We start from the raw sequence: 15,339 nt of genomic DNA, 5'->3' as shown, positions 1-15,339 counted from the left end.
GTTGGCAGTTTCTTTAATGTGGGACTAGGTGAGGTTGCTAGAGGTGGCTAAGGTAGGGAGAATGAACACAGAGAGTGTGAAGGGTGTGTGTGGGCTTACACCCAAGTGGGGATCAGCTACGGTGGACAGGTTCCCGGCCCTGGTGGCTCACATATCATCAGCCTTGATCTTAACCAACACCTTACTCTGAACCTCAGCTGTGCCATGCTTAAAGAGGATCACTCACACCTGCACAGAAAGGGTTATTTTGGTTTTGGGACAGGGTCTCACTGTGTACTGCCTATGAAGACCAGGCTGGCCTTGAACTCAGATCCACCTACCTCTGCCTCCACAGTGCTGAGATTAAAGGCATTCATCACTACTCCTAGCGTAAATGAGAAGTTTTACAGACAAATGACAGCCTTTGTAGAACAGTTACTTAGGCCCAGCACTTAAAAGAGTGAAATAGTGAAATCGTCTCTGGGCCTGAACACCTGCTGTCTGCTGAGCCACAGCTGGGACACTAGGTGGCCTCTAGCACTCCGGCTGGTCTGGAAAGCCGGTTCATTTGTTCCCATTTCTGGGTGAGGACACGGATTGGGCTCCGACCGGGGAGTTAGAAGGGCGGCTGGGGCCTGGGACAGCGCTCTGGGCTTCAGTCTGTCCAGAGCTGCCGAAGGCCCTGCCGGAGGTCCCCACCCGCCGCGCTTCCCGCCTTAGACAACTCCGGGCTAGTCCCGCCCTCTCCCGCCCCCACCCCTGCCATTCACCGCCCCATCCTGGCCCCGCCCCCAGGCGGAGCGGCGGCGCCGGGAGCGGTGAGCGCAGGCAGCGGGACCCTGGTGCGGAAGGCAGCGGCGGCCAGCGGGAACCCAAGAGGTACTGGCGGGATCAGGGAGTGGGAGGCACCAGGTTAGAGCTGGATACCCAACAAAGTGGCCTGGACGTGGACCCGTGTAGTGTGGGGAGGGACGGACCGGTCGCTGCTTTCACTGCCGGCACCCCCAACCTCCTGCCCCAGTCAGCGTGCTCAGAGTTCTGTCTCCTGCTGGCAGCTCCCGCTCCCTCCTCTGCACGAGCTGCTGAGTGGATTCATTGGCTCAGGACTTCTCTGAGCAGCACCGACAACTGCTTCTGCTGCTGAGTATGTTTGGGGTTCCCCATCTTCTGGGGCTCCCCTTCTCCCAGTGTGACCTCTTTCCCAGCCTTTGCAATACTAGGTCTGGCCTAGGAGGAAACATCTGTAACACTCCCTGGCAACAGAAATGGGGTCATGACCTCCAGATGTGCTGGGAAACATCCAGCGCCTCCTCCTGGGGCAGCCAGGCCTTCCGGATCTGTGGGGGCGGGGCGCCCCCTTTCCCCTTCAGTGACACAGGCCCCGAGGAATGTCCTGGCCTCAATGGACCTTGTGTGAAGATGTGGGATGGGGGGCAGAGCCTAAGTACACCCCTTAAGGCAGGGCCAGAACAAGAGGCAGCTCATGGGCTGGGCTGCACACATTCACAGAGCTCAGCCCATGTGGAGAAGGGCCTTCCCAGACCCCTCCCTGGTGTTTTCTCGCTACATTGTAGCCTGTGTCCGAGCCTGCATGTGTCCATAGCTTGGTCCATGGAACTGGGACCTGCATAGTCCACATGCAAACATAGCTGGCTTCGCCCTCTAAGTTAACTAGCAGCCTTTTTTTGTTTTGTTTTGCTTTTTGTTTGTTTTTGAGCTGAAGATCGAACCCAGGGCCTTACGCTTGCTAGGCAAGTGCTCTACCACTGAGCTAAATCCCCAACCCTTGTTTTGTTTTTTGAGACCGGGTTGCTCTGTGTAGCTTTGGAGCCTGTCCTGGAACTCACTTGGTAGTCCAGGCTGGCCTTGAACTCACAGAGATCCATCCGCCTGCCTCTGCCTCCCGAGTGCTGGGATTAAAGGCGTGCGCCACCATTGCCTGGCTCCCTAGCAGTCTTTGAAGAAAACAAGAAGTTCAGCATCAGGGCTTGTCTTTGGAGAAGTCAGGAAGAGCCTGAGGAGGGGTCTTCTCATGTCTGGTTCTGGGGCCCCAGCTGAGCGGCACCATGGAGTGGCTCCCCTTCCCCTTCTGGCCTAGCCCCACTTGGTGGCACTGGATGATGTACAAAAACTCACCCTGCAGATGCCTGCACCCGCACTGAGAGTTCTCGTGCCCCTGCCCTGGCTGTTGACTCCTTCCGTAGTTCGCCCAGAGGTGGGCCTCCTTGTTCTCACACCTTTTGCACCTGCCGAGTCTGACTTCACCACATTTCCGCACTTAGCAGGTCCCTGGGGCCTTGGGTGTCTCAGCCTTACATCCTGTGGGACCTTGAGCCTGAGACCCGCCTTATGCCTGCACATACAAGGGGAGTAGGTAGGCAGATACAGCGCGGCCGAGCCCTTAGAGCAGTAGTTCTCAACCTGTGGGCCATGACCCCTCACGGGTCAAATGACCCTTTCACGGGGATCACATTTCAGATATTTACGATTCATAAGAGTAGCAAAGTTAGTTCTGAAGTAGCAATGGAAATAATGTCATGGTTGGGGTCAGCACAGCCTGAGGACTGTATTAAAGGGTCGCAGCATTAGGAAGGTTGAGAACCACTGGGCTAGAGATTCTCAGACCAGGTTCAAATTCTACTTTGAACGAGGAACTAATTCAGACAAGCTCATTGCAACCAGGCCTCATTTTGACCTTCTGTCCCACTGGGTTCAGACCTCCCTGTCCATGTGAGGCCAGGTAGACAGATATCCCTGGGGTTCAACACCCCAGCTTTGGCTCTTCTTTCCCTCCCAGGCATAGTAACCCACAAGAGGTTAGTGCCAGTCCTGTCTTTAGACCTGGGTGTCTTGGGTCTGTGACTGAGCTGTTGTGACTGGAGCACCTTCCTCAGGATATGGTGGGGGGGGCCTGGGCTGAGTTGGGGCCATTTCCTGTGTTCCCGCTGCTGTCATGCAGCTGCCCCAGGAGCCCTTGTGTCCTTGAGGTATTGAGGCTATGGGAACCAGGGCATTGAGACCAGGTCTTGGGTGCTCAGCTCCTGGGGGACCCTGGAGGAAGTGGGAGGTCCCAGGGAGGAAGGTCTCTGGGGACAGGACGTCCTCCCTTTGTCAGACGGGCAAGACCCAGACACCAGTGGCTACACTGACTTCCGTCCCAGTGGAAACTGTCCAGAATTTGGTGGCTTTGACTGTGGAACTAGGCCCAGGGTGTACAGGTGGGAACCAGGGGGCCCTGGGGCCCCCCTGCTGCCCAGGCATTGGGACCCGCAGAGGCAAAGCTCAGCCCCTAGCCTTGTCCAGTGCTAGGGCCTGGGAGGGGGCTGGAAGCCTCAGCCCCAGGCAGACAAGGAAGTGGCCAGGAAAGCGGAAGCAGCTTTGATGGTACCGGAGGGGGCCGGAAGCCAACTGGGGTTGTGGAAGACTGGGCTGGGGGCCTGAGTTCCTGTTTTCTCCCCAGGCCCATCTGAGCAGCTCCCTCATCCTTCAGGGCAGGAACCACTCACTGAAACCTCAGCCTTCTGGCTGGGCACCAAGGACCCGTGCCCACCAATGCGACCCGGCCTTCAGAGAGTCAGGCCCACAGAGCATGCCCATGTGGGCCGGCGGAGTGGGGAGCCCTCGGCGGGGCATGGCCCCTGCACCCACAGATGACCTCTTTGCCCGGAAGCTGCGCCAACCCTCCCGACCTCCACTGACACCACATACCTTTGAGCCAAGGCCAGCTCGGGGCCCACTCTTGCGCAGTGGCAGTGATGCTGGCGAAGTTCGGCCCCCTACACCAGCCAGCCCCCGTGCCCGTGCCCACAGCCATGAGGATGCCAGCCGCCCTGTTGCAACCCCCACTCGGCTCTTCACTGACCCTCTAGCACTTCTGGGGTTGCCAGCTGAGGAGCCAGAACCTACCTTCCCACCAGTACTGGAACCCCGATGGTTTGCCCACTATGATGTGCAGAGCTTGCTCTTTGACTGGGCTCCACGACCTCGCGGGACGGGGAGCCATACAGAGGCCAGCTCTGGGACCCTGGCCTTAGCTGAGGACCAGACTGCCACCTCAGATCTACTGCTTGGGGCACCTGGCTTTGTGAGCGAGCTTGGCGGTGAGGGTGAGCTAGGGCTGGGTGGACCGGCGCCCCCACCTGTGCCCCCTGCCCTGCCTAATGCGGCTGTGTCGGTCTTGGAAGAGCCACAGACCCGAACCACAGCTTACAGCCTGGAGCACGCAGACCTGGGTGCGGGTTACTACCGGAAGTACTTCTATGGCAAAGGTAAGGGGCAGGCGAGCCTGGGAGAGGCAGGAGAGGGTCTGGGGCAGAGCTCCCTGGAGTCTCCAGTGCATCCAGGAGGCTCATGGGCTGCCCTTTCTCTGTAAAGACCCTGGCTGGACAAAGGAGCAGGAGTTGAATTGAGCTCTCATGGCTTTAAGAAGCCAAGCTCTGGTGCCACACCTGAAGTCAGGGAGTCCCCTTCCATCTAGTTCATCTTCGTAACCCTCCAGGCCAGTGAATGATTTCCTATCTCCATACCTGTGTGACGAAACCTTGTTCTCGCCATTATCGGGAAAAGAAGCTTCATTGCCCTGGGAGAGAACTTGAGCATTGACGGAGCCAGGGCAGCATTGAACCCTGGGGGCACTTGGGCGTTAGTTCCCAGGGGCAGGGACAAGGTGTGTGGTGGGTGGGACTGCAGAAGCTTCTCTTAGGTTCAGCACTTGGTGAGAGAGAGCCCAGGGTGGTACTTCTGTGGTGGGCGTGGTCGAGAAGGGATCGGGCGGTCTGTGGGCTTGATGGATCACCCCCCCGCCCACCCCCACCCCAGAACACCAGAACTTCTTTGGGCTGGATGAGGCGCTGGGTCCCGTGGCAGTGAGCCTGCGACAGGAGGAGAGAGAGGGCAGCGGAGGGGGCACCCTACACACCTACCGGGTCATCGTACGGACCACGCAGGTGGGCTGGGGTCACAGGCTCAGAAGGCGGGCTCCCTCCTCCACAGCCTGGACAGAAACTGAATGTCTCTACAACCTATCCCCAGCTCCGGACCCTCCGTGGCACCATCTCGGAGGACGCATTGCCCCCTGGTCCCCCAAGGGGCCTATCCCCGAAGAAGCTTCTGGAACACGTGGCTCCACGGCTGAGCCCGACCTGCCTGCGCCTAGGTTCAGCTTCTCCCAAGGTGCCCCGCACGCTGCTTACTCTAGATGAGCAAGTGGTGAGTTCCTAGGAGGAAGGAGGGCTCAGCTTCCCAGGGAAACCAGACTGAACTCAGCCTGATAGCTCCCAGCTCCCTAACCCTGACCTGGGCAGACCCCAGGAGAGGTGATCCACCTCTAGCTTTTCAGAGAGAAGGGTCAAGGTCATCTGAGCTTTACTTGACCTAGGAGGGCTTATAAAGCAGCCACAGCTTGTTAGGAATGCAGAATCTGGGGCTGCAGCCCTGGGCTCCTAACTCAGGCTCCACACTTTTTTTTTTGAAAGACCTAGGTTCTCAGTACTAGAATACCGTCTGACTGACTCTGCCACTCTGCAGTTCCCTCATCATCCCTGACAGGCCCTGCTTGGTCTCCTCCCCATATGGGAGGCTCACACCTTCCCAGAACTTCCTGTTCCACTTCAGGACACTCGAGCTAGTTGGAAGTCCTCTACCCTGTGCAGAAAGCTGTCCAGAGGCCCTGTCTATCCTGTTGTTTATAGTGGTCATTGAACAAACACATCTCGTATCTTCACGCTGTCAGGTTCTAGACCAGAAGCTGAAACAGGTCCAGATGAGGTGCTGTCCCTGAGTATGGGCAAGAGCTCCTGCTGAAAGACGGAGCAGCGGGGTTCCGGGAGGAGAGAATGTGCCGGTTCCTAGAGGGCACACAAACGGTGCCGGCAGCACCCAGAGTTTCCCACCGTAAAAGCAAGCACTCAGGCCAGTGGGAGCCTGTGCTGTCTGGGTAGAGGGGTCTAGGATGCTGGTTTTGAGGTCTGATGCATGTCACACGATGTTTCGTGTGGGTGGAGGGATTGTGGAACCAGCATGGGGGAGGAGTTTTTTGTTTTTTGTTTTTGTCTTATAGATATTGGGAACCACAGAGGGATTCAGAACAGATCTGAGAGGCACAGTGGCTCTCTAGCTGCAACATAGACCTAGGCTGGAGGGAAAACAGACCCAAAGCTGAAGTTGTTCTGGTTAGACTTGGTCATGTGATAAGGAGGGGACACTCTAGAGTGGCCAGCCCTTTGTGGCCGACTGAAAGGTGGGGAAAGTTGAGATCTCCACAGTCTCAGTCCCTGGGAGTTGTGTGTTTTTGTGGGCCCAGGGACTCTTGAGGAGGGACAGAAGGCAGAGAGCAGAGGAGTCATAGTTGAGCGGTCAAGATATTGGAAAGGGCCAGGCATGGTGGCGCACGCCTCTAATCCCAGCACTCAGGAGGCAGAGGCAGGAGGCTCTCTGTGAGTTCCAGGACACTGAGGGCTATGTAGAAAGACTCCATCTCAAGAAGAAAAAGATATTGAAAGGGCACCTGGCAGCTGGTGAACCAGACCTGGAGTTTGGGGAGAGGGTCTGTGCTGAAAGCTGCCATGGAGGGAGGAGGGGACGTGGTTGGGAGCTTTAAGCAAGAAGAGGTTCTTGTCCTCGCAACACCAGGGCCAACAGTGCCAGGATGAGGCCTATCTGTGGGCTCTAGTGGGAGCTGGGTCTGGTGGCTTCTGTTGTTTGCTCCCTCCACCTCCCCAGGGGACAGAAGCCTGGACCTCAGGCATGCTAGGCAAGCCCTCAACCACAGAGGTCAGCTCTGAAGGAGGGAGGTGAGCGCTGGGGAGTGGGAGGTGAGATTACATCAATGGGGTCCTATGAGATAGCTCTCTACGACAGGAAGACACTGGGAGAAGAAAGCGTGTAGAAAAGCCAGCTGTGGTGGGGTATGTCTGTAATCCTAGTATGAGGCAGCTGAGGCAGGAGGATTGCAGTAAATTCAAAGCCAGCCTGGGCTACATAGCAAGACCGTTTCAAACAAACAAAAATTCCAGGCACATGACTATAATTCCAGCATTTAGGAGGTACACACAGGAAATCAGGAGTTCAAGGCCAGTCTTAGCTATATAGTGAGTTCGAATACAGCCTAGGTTGTGTACAAAACTATCAAAAAGACAAGGAAAAAGAGGGGGGCAGAGGGAGGGAACAGAAATGGCTCAAAACCTCGAAGGGTGGGGTAAGGCTCTGCTGGAGTTGAGGAGGCTCGTGTGGACATTTGTTGGGAGTGAAGGTATTGTCCATAGGGTCCTTTCTGTGAGGCATCTCTTCTGTCCCTGGAAAAGTAAATCCTCCATCCCCTGCCCTCCTGAGCACAAGAAGAGGGGCCGGCTTGATAGGCACAGATGCACAAATGGCTCAGAGGTCCTACCAAGGCAGCCCAGCCCCCAGGCCAGCTGTTACTTCTCGTCACGGCAGGGGTGGGGCAGGGGTGGGGCAGGGGTGGGGCTCGCAGAGTATTGAAGCATTTGTCTTCTGTTGTCCATGACTCCCTCAGCTGAGCTTCCAACGCAAGGTGGGCATCCTGTACTGCCGGGCCGGCCAGGGCTCTGAGGAAGAGATGTACAACAACCAGGAGGCAGGGGCAGCCTTCATGCAGTTCCTCACCTTGCTGGGTGACGTGGTGCGGCTCAAAGGCTTTGAAAGTTACCGAGCCCAGCTGGATACCAAAAGTGAGGCGCTGGGGGGGGTGTTCCCCGGGCAGAACTTCATTGGCATTCTTTAGTGTTGGAACTGGGGCCGAGGGTGGGAATTGAGCTATGGAGTCCAGCTATGCAGCAGGGATGAGGGCTGAGCACCCTGCTGCCTGGGTTTTCCTCTAAGACCATGTCTCACTTCTGGGGTTTGTTCTATTTCAGCATCCCTGTCCTGATCCCCCTTCACCCTGGTGTGGGGCTGTAACCTATGAGGGAGGGGAGGGAATTCACCAAGGATGAGGCCCTCGGACTTCATTGCCTGGGCATAAGCTGGTGGCTTGAGAGGGTTGTCTAAAACTGGCTGGGGCATAAAAGAGAAGTAAGTTCAGGCATGGACGACCCGACCCGTTAAAGTCACCCACACTCCCCATGTTCTCTTTGTGTCCCCAATTGTCTGGATATAGCGGATTCCACGGGCACACACTCGCTCTACACCACCTACCAAGACCATGAGATCATGTTCCACGTGTCCACGATGCTGCCTTACACGCCTAATAACCAGCAACAGGTGTGAGAGGGTTGGGACAGGCCAAAAACTTTTCGGAAGCCGTGGATGGTGCTACTTGATTGGCAATGTCAGAACTTTGGCATGAGCCCTGCTGGTCCCCAACAACTCTCCCCTCTGGTTGTACCACCTTCCCAAATACCTTCCTCAGGTCTTTACCAGAGGCGGGTGAGGAACTATTGGTGCCCAGGCTTTGCCATGCCTAAATGAGGAGAGATTTGGGGGTCACAGAGCCCATCTCACATCCCCTATCTTTACCCCTCAGCTCCTGAGGAAGCGTCATATCGGCAATGATATTGTGACCATCGTGTTCCAGGAACCGGGTAGCAAACCCTTCTGTCCCACAACTATCCGCTCGCACTTCCAGCACGTGTTCTTAGTGGTGCGCGCACATGCTCCCTGCACTCCACACACTTCCTACAGGTGGGTGCTAGGGTGACCTCAGGTCTCCCATGGGCACCAGTTCTTGGATCATTCCCTGCCCCCTCCTGCTTCTCGTTCCCTCACAGCCTTCCTCCACACAGGGTGGCAGTGAGCCGCACCCAGGACACTCCTGCCTTCGGGCCAGCACTGCCACGTGGTGGAGGCCCCTTCGCAGCCAATGCCGATTTCCGGGCCTTTCTGTTGGCCAAGGCACTCAATGGGGAGCAAGCGGCCGGCCACGCACGCCAGTTCCACGCCATGGCCACACGCACACGCCAACAGTACCTGCAAGACCTGGCTACCAACGAAGTGACCACTACATCGCTGGACTCCGCGTCGCGGTTCGGCCTGCCATCTCTGGGCGGCAGGCGCCGGGCCACCCCTCGGGGTTCAGGCTCTGAGCTGCAGGCGGCCGGCGCTCTGATGTGGAGCGTGCGCGCGGCTCCGGGGGCGCGGGTCGCGGCGGGAGCGGAGACGGGCGGTCCGGAGGGCGCCGAGGTGCCTTGCTTGTTGGGCATCTCGGCAGAGACGCTGGTGCTGGTGGCACCGCGCGACGGCCGTGTCGTCTTTAACTGTGCCTGTCGCGACGTGTTGGCCTGGACCTTCTCGGAGCACCAGCTAGATCTGTACCACGGGCGCGGGGAGGCGATCACGCTGCGGCTCGACGGAGCCCCGGGGCAAGCGGTGGGCGAAGTTGTGGCACGTCTGCAGGTGAGCTCTAGCGGGGAAACTAAGGCGGTGCGGTGCATAAACTTCAAGAGCAGGGCACGAGCCTCCCGGGGTCTGGTGCGTGTTGGGGGCGTAACCTCCTGGAAACCCCGTTAGGCTAGGCCGAGGCCGGAGGGGTAGGGTAGGGGGCTTGTACAGGTGACTTCTAGTCGCAGAGCCTGGGGTCCTCCGCTATCAGGTGGGTCGCTGGGGCTCCACCGGCGCGCTGTGTTAAGTAAAATGAGTCAGGGGAGGGGCCAGGGGCTGGCTCTGGGAAGCCACGCCCCCAGGGGCACTCTCACCGGCTCCCTTCGCTCAGCTGGTGAGCCGCGGCTGTGAGACCAGAGAACTGGCCCTGCCCAGAGACGGCCAAGGTCGCCTGGGCTTCGAGGTGGATGCAGAGGGCTTTATCACACACGTGGAGCGCTTCACGTTCGCGGAGACCACGGGGCTTCGGCCCGGAGCACGCCTGCTGCGAGTGTGTGGCCACACGCTGCCCAAGCTGGGTCCAGAAGCTGCCGCCCAGATGCTGCGCTCCGCGCCCAAGGTCTGCGTCACCGTCCTGCCCCCAGACGAGAGCGGCCGGCCGCGAAGGTCAGGGCACCCGGCATGGGGGAGGTGGGAGGACTCGGCGGCTGGTCCGGTCTGTGCCTCCCGTCCGCATCATCAGCATGCTCAAGATTCCACGACTCTTGGTCTCTCTGAAGCGTACTTTACTCATCTAGACTGAAACTGATTTAAGCCCATGTTTTCCCTGCTCTAAAAGTCAAATAGCTTCTTCTGTCATTTGAAGACATTAGCTCCCCCACCCCATGTATACACTAATTGATCATTTACTATTTGAACCCAGTGTAAGCAAACGTTCCCCCATAAAGCCCCAAATAGTGAGTATTTTTAGGCTTTTGGAGTTACTTGCTCTCTGCCAGAGTTACTCGACTCTTGTAGGAAAATGAATGTGTGGCTGAGCATCCACTAAAACCATAGAGACTGAAATGTCGGGATTTTGTATAGATACTCTTTACCTTGTAAAGATAAAGGTTACTGCTGGTAAATCCAGTGTAAAGGCAAAAAATTCCATGTGGGAATACATTAAGTCCGAACTGTAATATATTTTTGTTATTGTTGTTTTGGTTTGGTTTTGGCTTGTTTGAGACAGGGATTCTCTGTGTAGCCCTGGCTATCCTGGAATTCACTCTGTAGACCAGGCTGGCCTCGAACTTACAGAGATTTGCCTGCCTCTGCCTCCAGGTGCTGGGATTAAAGTCATGCCATCCCCCAATCCCCCATCTCCAACTTCAGACTAACTTTTATTATTTATTTATTTATTATTATTATTTTGGTTTTTCAAGACAGGGTTTCTCTGTGTAGTTTTGATGCCTATCCTGGATCTCATTCTGTAGACCAGGCTGGCCTTGAACTCACAGAGATCTGCCTGGCTCTGCCCCCTGAGTGCTGGGATTAAAGGCATGTGCCACCACCGTCCGGCTTCAGACTAATTTTTACATGTCACAAAATATTAATGTTTTTCAGTTACTTAAACATGTAAAAAAAACTAAGACCAGAGAGATGGCTCAGTCATTAAGAGTATTTGCTGTTCTTGCAGAGGACCTGGGTTGGATTCTGATCTCCACACGCACCTGCACTCACATGTGTCTGCCCCCCTCATATATATATAAATTTTAATACATCTAAAAATTATTCTTTTTTGTTGTTGTTTTTGGAGACAGAGTTTCTCTATGTAGCTTTGTGCCTTTCCTGGAACTCACTCTGTAGCCCAGGCTGGTCTCGAACTCACAGAGATCCACCTGGCTCTACCTCTCAAGTGCTGGGATTAAAGGTGTGTGCCACCACCGCCTGGCTTTTTTTTTTTTTTTTTTAAGATTTATTTATTTATTATGTATACAGTGTCCCTGCAGGCCAGAAGAGGGCACCAGATCTCATTACAGATGGTTGTGAGCCACCATGTGGTTGCTGGGAATTGAACTCAGGACCTCTGGAAGAACAGCCAGTACTCTTAACCCCTGAGCCATCTCTCCAGCCCCTAAAAACTATTCTTAACTGATGAGAGTTTCAAAAACTGGTTTATGTGCTAATAAAAAGAAAGAGGGTTGGGGATTTGGCTCAGTGGTAGAGCGCTTAAGGCCCTGGTTTTGGTCCTCAGCTCTGGGGAAAAAAAAAAAAGGAAAGAGAAGAGAAAAGCATGGACTGGATTTGGCTCCAGGCACTGCTGTTGGAGGCAGCTTGGGCAGGTGTGTGTGTGTGTATCCCAAAGAGGATGTGTGGACACACCACAGTGCACTGTGGATACTAATCAGTTTACATTACATTGTTTGAACTCTTACCTACAGCCTACAGTAAAGTCAGTACTGTTAGTCCATTTGACAGAAAAATTGATAGGGTAACTGTTTAGGGTCCGTGGAGCAGAGCAGTGGTGTTAGCCTGGGTCTGGGAAGTGCTCTGTCACAGACAAACGTTGGTAGGGATGTATGGAGCGCTCCCCCTTTTGGAAACCTCTGGCAGTAGCTGGGGTGGTGGGTTTGATGATATGGAGGGGGCTCCCTGATGATGCCCCACCCTCATCTTCCAGGAGCTTTTCAGAGCTGTACACGCTGTCACTGAAGGAACCCAGCCGCCGTGGGGCCCCACAGCCAGTACAGGAGGAGGCCATCAAGGTGGCCCTGCTGCCCACCACAAAGCAGCTGCTGCATTTTTGCCTACAAGACAGCAGAGGTCCTCCTCCGGGGCCTGGGGATCTGACTGAAGAGAGAACGGAGTTCCTACACAGCCACAACTCCCTGTCACCCCGCAGGTACACCCTCTGGGCTTCCCCTTCTCTGGCCAGCCTTTTAGCAGCTGGAGGCACAGCTGGAGGCAAGCAGTTCTGAACCACCCCTCCCCTCCTTAGCTCCCTGTCAGATGAGGCTCCAGTTCTGCCTAACACCACCCCAGACCTCCTCCTTGTCACCACTGCCAACCCATCAGTGCCTGGTACTGGCAGAGAGACCCCTCCCTCCCAGGTAAGCAGAAACAAGGCTCTGGAGATTAATTGCAGCGATGACACTGGGCGTTCCAGCCTCGCCATTCACTTCTGCCCACAGGACCAGTCAGGCAGCCCCAGTAGCCAGGAGGACCCCGGTGACTCAGCACCTGAACTGAGGGCCTCCATCCTGCCCAGAACCTTGTCTCTGCGGAATTCCATCAGTAAAAGTGAGTCTGAGTCTGGAGCCAGGGAACAGGCCAGGAGAAGGTAGCCAGTTCTAGGGTCCTCTAAGCCTTTCTCCTTTGTCCGGCAGTCATGTCGGAAGCTGGCAGTGAGGCCCTGGAGGAGGAGTGGCGGTCCATCTCAGAGATTGCCTCCACTTGCAACACAATTCTGGAGTCACTGTCCCGAGAGGGTGAGGCCACCAGGGCACAAGGGAGAAGGGCTGCAGTGGGGTTCTTTAACCCTCTCAGACCAGCCCACACAGTCTCTCGCCCACAGGACAGCCCATCCCAGAGAGCAGAGACCCCAAAGGAGCTCCAAAGTATGATTCTGAGTAAGGCTTCTACCCTCACGTAGCCCCCTTGTGTGTGTGTGTGTGTGTGCGTGTGTGTGTGTGTGTGTGTGTGTGTGTGTGTGTGTGTGTGTGTCTGTCCCCGTCCCCTTCCCTGCCTGTCCACTGAAGTTGAATGTTATCTAGGCTCTGCTTCCACAAATATCCCAACTCTCAGAAGGCAGACTTGGGTTTATTCTCAGTCAGGTTCTCAGTCAGGAGCGTCTGGGAGGCAGCCTGTGGTGCTGGCTCCAAGCTGCTCCTGCTGAACTCTGACCACATGTCCTCAGGCCAGAACCCGGGAGCCTGTCAGAGAAGGTCTCACACCTGGAGTCCATGCTCAAGAAGCTCCAGGAGGACCTGCAGAGGGTGAGGAGGGGCCTGGGGTTGACACTAACGCACAAGGCTGCTCCAGGAAAGGGTTCTGACTACTGTCCTCACTCTAGGAGAAGGCAGACAGGGCAGCCCTGGAAGAGGAGGTTCGGAGCCTTAGGCACAACAACCAGCGGCTGCTGGCAGAGTCGGAGAGCGCTGCCACCCGCCTGCTCCTGGCCTCCAGGCAGCTGGGCTCACCCACTGCTGACCTGGCCTGAAGCCCACCTCATGCTCTAGTCTGATTCCGGACCTGTTTGGAACTGCCTGGCCCTTCAGGGCACCTGGGTCTGACGAGTGAACTTCCTCAGGACTTCCTCCCTGCGCTTAGGCGTGTCTTAGCACTGCACCCACTTCCCAGCCATTTTGGTGGCTAAAGTGCCCTACCTGTCCCAGTTTGTAAATATTCTGTAAAGAAAAGGGTACATCAGAGAGTTTCAAAACAAAACAAAACCTATTTGTGTTTGTTCAAGATACACCGGTAGGGGAGTTGTCTCCAAGGCCACATCGAGCTTCCAGGACCAGTAAGAAGACAGGTCCCAGGAACACTGACTTGGGGCTGGGCTGACCTGGCACCAAGCAGAGAGTAGGAGCTCAGGAGGGTAGGCCACCTCTTCTCCTCTTCATTTGTTGGGTTCTCTTGGGAAGCGGGTGGCCATATTCCACATCTGCCTTATTTAGAGCAGGAATGGGAATAGAGCAAGCCTGCAGGGTAGGGTAAGGAAGGGGTGGTGTCTGGCCATGCCTGTGGAGTCCCATCGCCCCAGACAGGCCCTGCTGTCTTCAGTTAAAGAGCATCATTGACTCTACCACCTGATCACCTCTTGCAGGCCCCAGTTCCAGAGGTGGTAGCTCCTCTTTATATCACAGAGGACAGTGACCCTCAACCCACTTCTCTCTCACTGGCATGACACCCACCCATCCTCACCAGGCTGGGCCTTTCCCCTTACCGGCATCCTCTGTTCAAACTTGGACTTTGTCTTAACACCCTGCTTCAGCTGATGGCCAGACATGGCACCTGCCTCATCAGCCCCTACCCAGGGGTTACTCTGTTGAAACCCAGGCCCTAAATTGGCTGACTCACAGTGGTAGAATAAGCTAGAACGAGTAGCAAAGTGGAGCCCAGGAGCAGAAGGAAGGCTTCTTGGAGGAGGTAGTGTGAGGACTGCATTTGGAAAATGAAAATTGAGTTCACCAGATGTCAGAGGTATTCCAGTAGGACCAGACTAGGGCCCTCTTGGCTGAAATTAGGGGACATGAAGGAACCCAGGGTTAAAGAGACTGGATCTAGGTCAGAAAGGGTCATGAGAAGTGCACTAGGGATCTGGAATCAGCATTTCCTGCAGTTAGTCTAGCCTTTCCTGGTTGGCGACCAATTTTCTCATTACTGTGATTAAAATATGGAACAAAAACCACTTAAGGAAGAGGCCTGATTTTGGCTCTAGTGTGAGGGAGTCAGTCGATGATGGTGGAGAAGTCATGAATGGGAGTAACTATATACATTATATCTAGTTAGGAAGCAGAGAGGAAAAAGGAAAGCTAGCTAACGCTGAGCTACTTTCTCTTTGCCTTTTTATTCCCTGGGACTCCTCTCCATGGAATGGTACCACACATAATCTCCCATTGGTTAAACTCACTGGGATTCTGGCTCAGACATGCCAGACGTGTCTTCTAGATGGTCTGAAATCTAGTCAAATTGACAACGAAGCCTGACTGTCCAGGGACTGTAGTGAGCAGCCTCGTGGGGCAGTGTGGAAGGAAGGGAAAAGCCCTGGCCTCTCTGGGGATGTGTCTGCAGAGCCCTGGGACCTGACCTTGTGGTTGATGTTTGAAGGGAGGTGGTAAGGAAGGTCTGGGTGTGAGCTATTTGGCTGCAGGGAGGCTAGTGAGGAAGGAAGCTGTAGCAACTTGTCCTGGAGGCAAGAGACGGTGACAACCAGGAGTGGGCAGATTTCCCCGGACTTCGTGAAAGGCTGGATGTACGTCGGTAAGGGAGAAGGGGTGATATCCACAATGACAGCCAAGTTTCTGGCTGGAGCCCCTAGTGGGTGGAGAGTGATAGTTGAGACAAAGGAAGAAGGAGGTAGACACCCTAGGGTCACTGCGG

General features: G+C 55.5%; 1 protein-coding gene across 4 annotated transcripts; it reads left to right on the top strand.

Annotated features, from left to right (window-relative positions):
- The first annotated feature begins 754 nt into the window (after window positions 1-754).
- On the top strand, window positions 755-14,671 carry Sipa1 (signal-induced proliferation-associated 1). 4 transcript variants are annotated; one of them, XM_036172287.1, is made up of 16 exons: window positions 755-858; window positions 3,470-4,247; window positions 4,798-4,925; window positions 5,011-5,187; window positions 7,493-7,667; window positions 8,096-8,199; window positions 8,462-8,619; window positions 8,721-9,330; window positions 9,647-9,921; window positions 11,915-12,136; window positions 12,233-12,344; window positions 12,426-12,534; window positions 12,621-12,722; window positions 12,809-12,863; window positions 13,151-13,229; window positions 13,307-14,670. In XM_036172287.1, the coding sequence occupies exons 2-16, from the start codon at window positions 3,569-3,571 to the stop codon at window positions 13,451-13,453; spliced, it is 3,132 nt and encodes a 1,043-aa protein (XP_036028180.1). In that variant the 5' UTR covers window positions 755-858; window positions 3,470-3,568; the 3' UTR covers window positions 13,454-14,670. The 4 variants fall into 4 exon arrangements, with proteins under 4 accessions (XP_036028180.1, XP_036028172.1, XP_036028185.1 ...); XM_036172279.1 differs by having other exon boundaries at window positions 3,440-4,247; XM_036172292.1 differs by having other exon boundaries at window positions 772-858; window positions 3,440-4,247; window positions 12,809-12,851; window positions 13,307-14,671.
- Window positions 14,672-15,339: the final 668 nt, after the last annotated feature.

This window comes from Onychomys torridus, chromosome 1, assembly GCF_903995425.1.
Source record: "Onychomys torridus chromosome 1, mOncTor1.1, whole genome shotgun sequence".
In the NCBI taxonomy this organism is placed as follows: domain Eukaryota; kingdom Metazoa; phylum Chordata; class Mammalia; order Rodentia; family Cricetidae; genus Onychomys; species Onychomys torridus.
The sequence above is the reverse complement of the archived record's forward strand: the minus strand, read 5'-3'. Positions and strand labels throughout refer to the sequence as shown.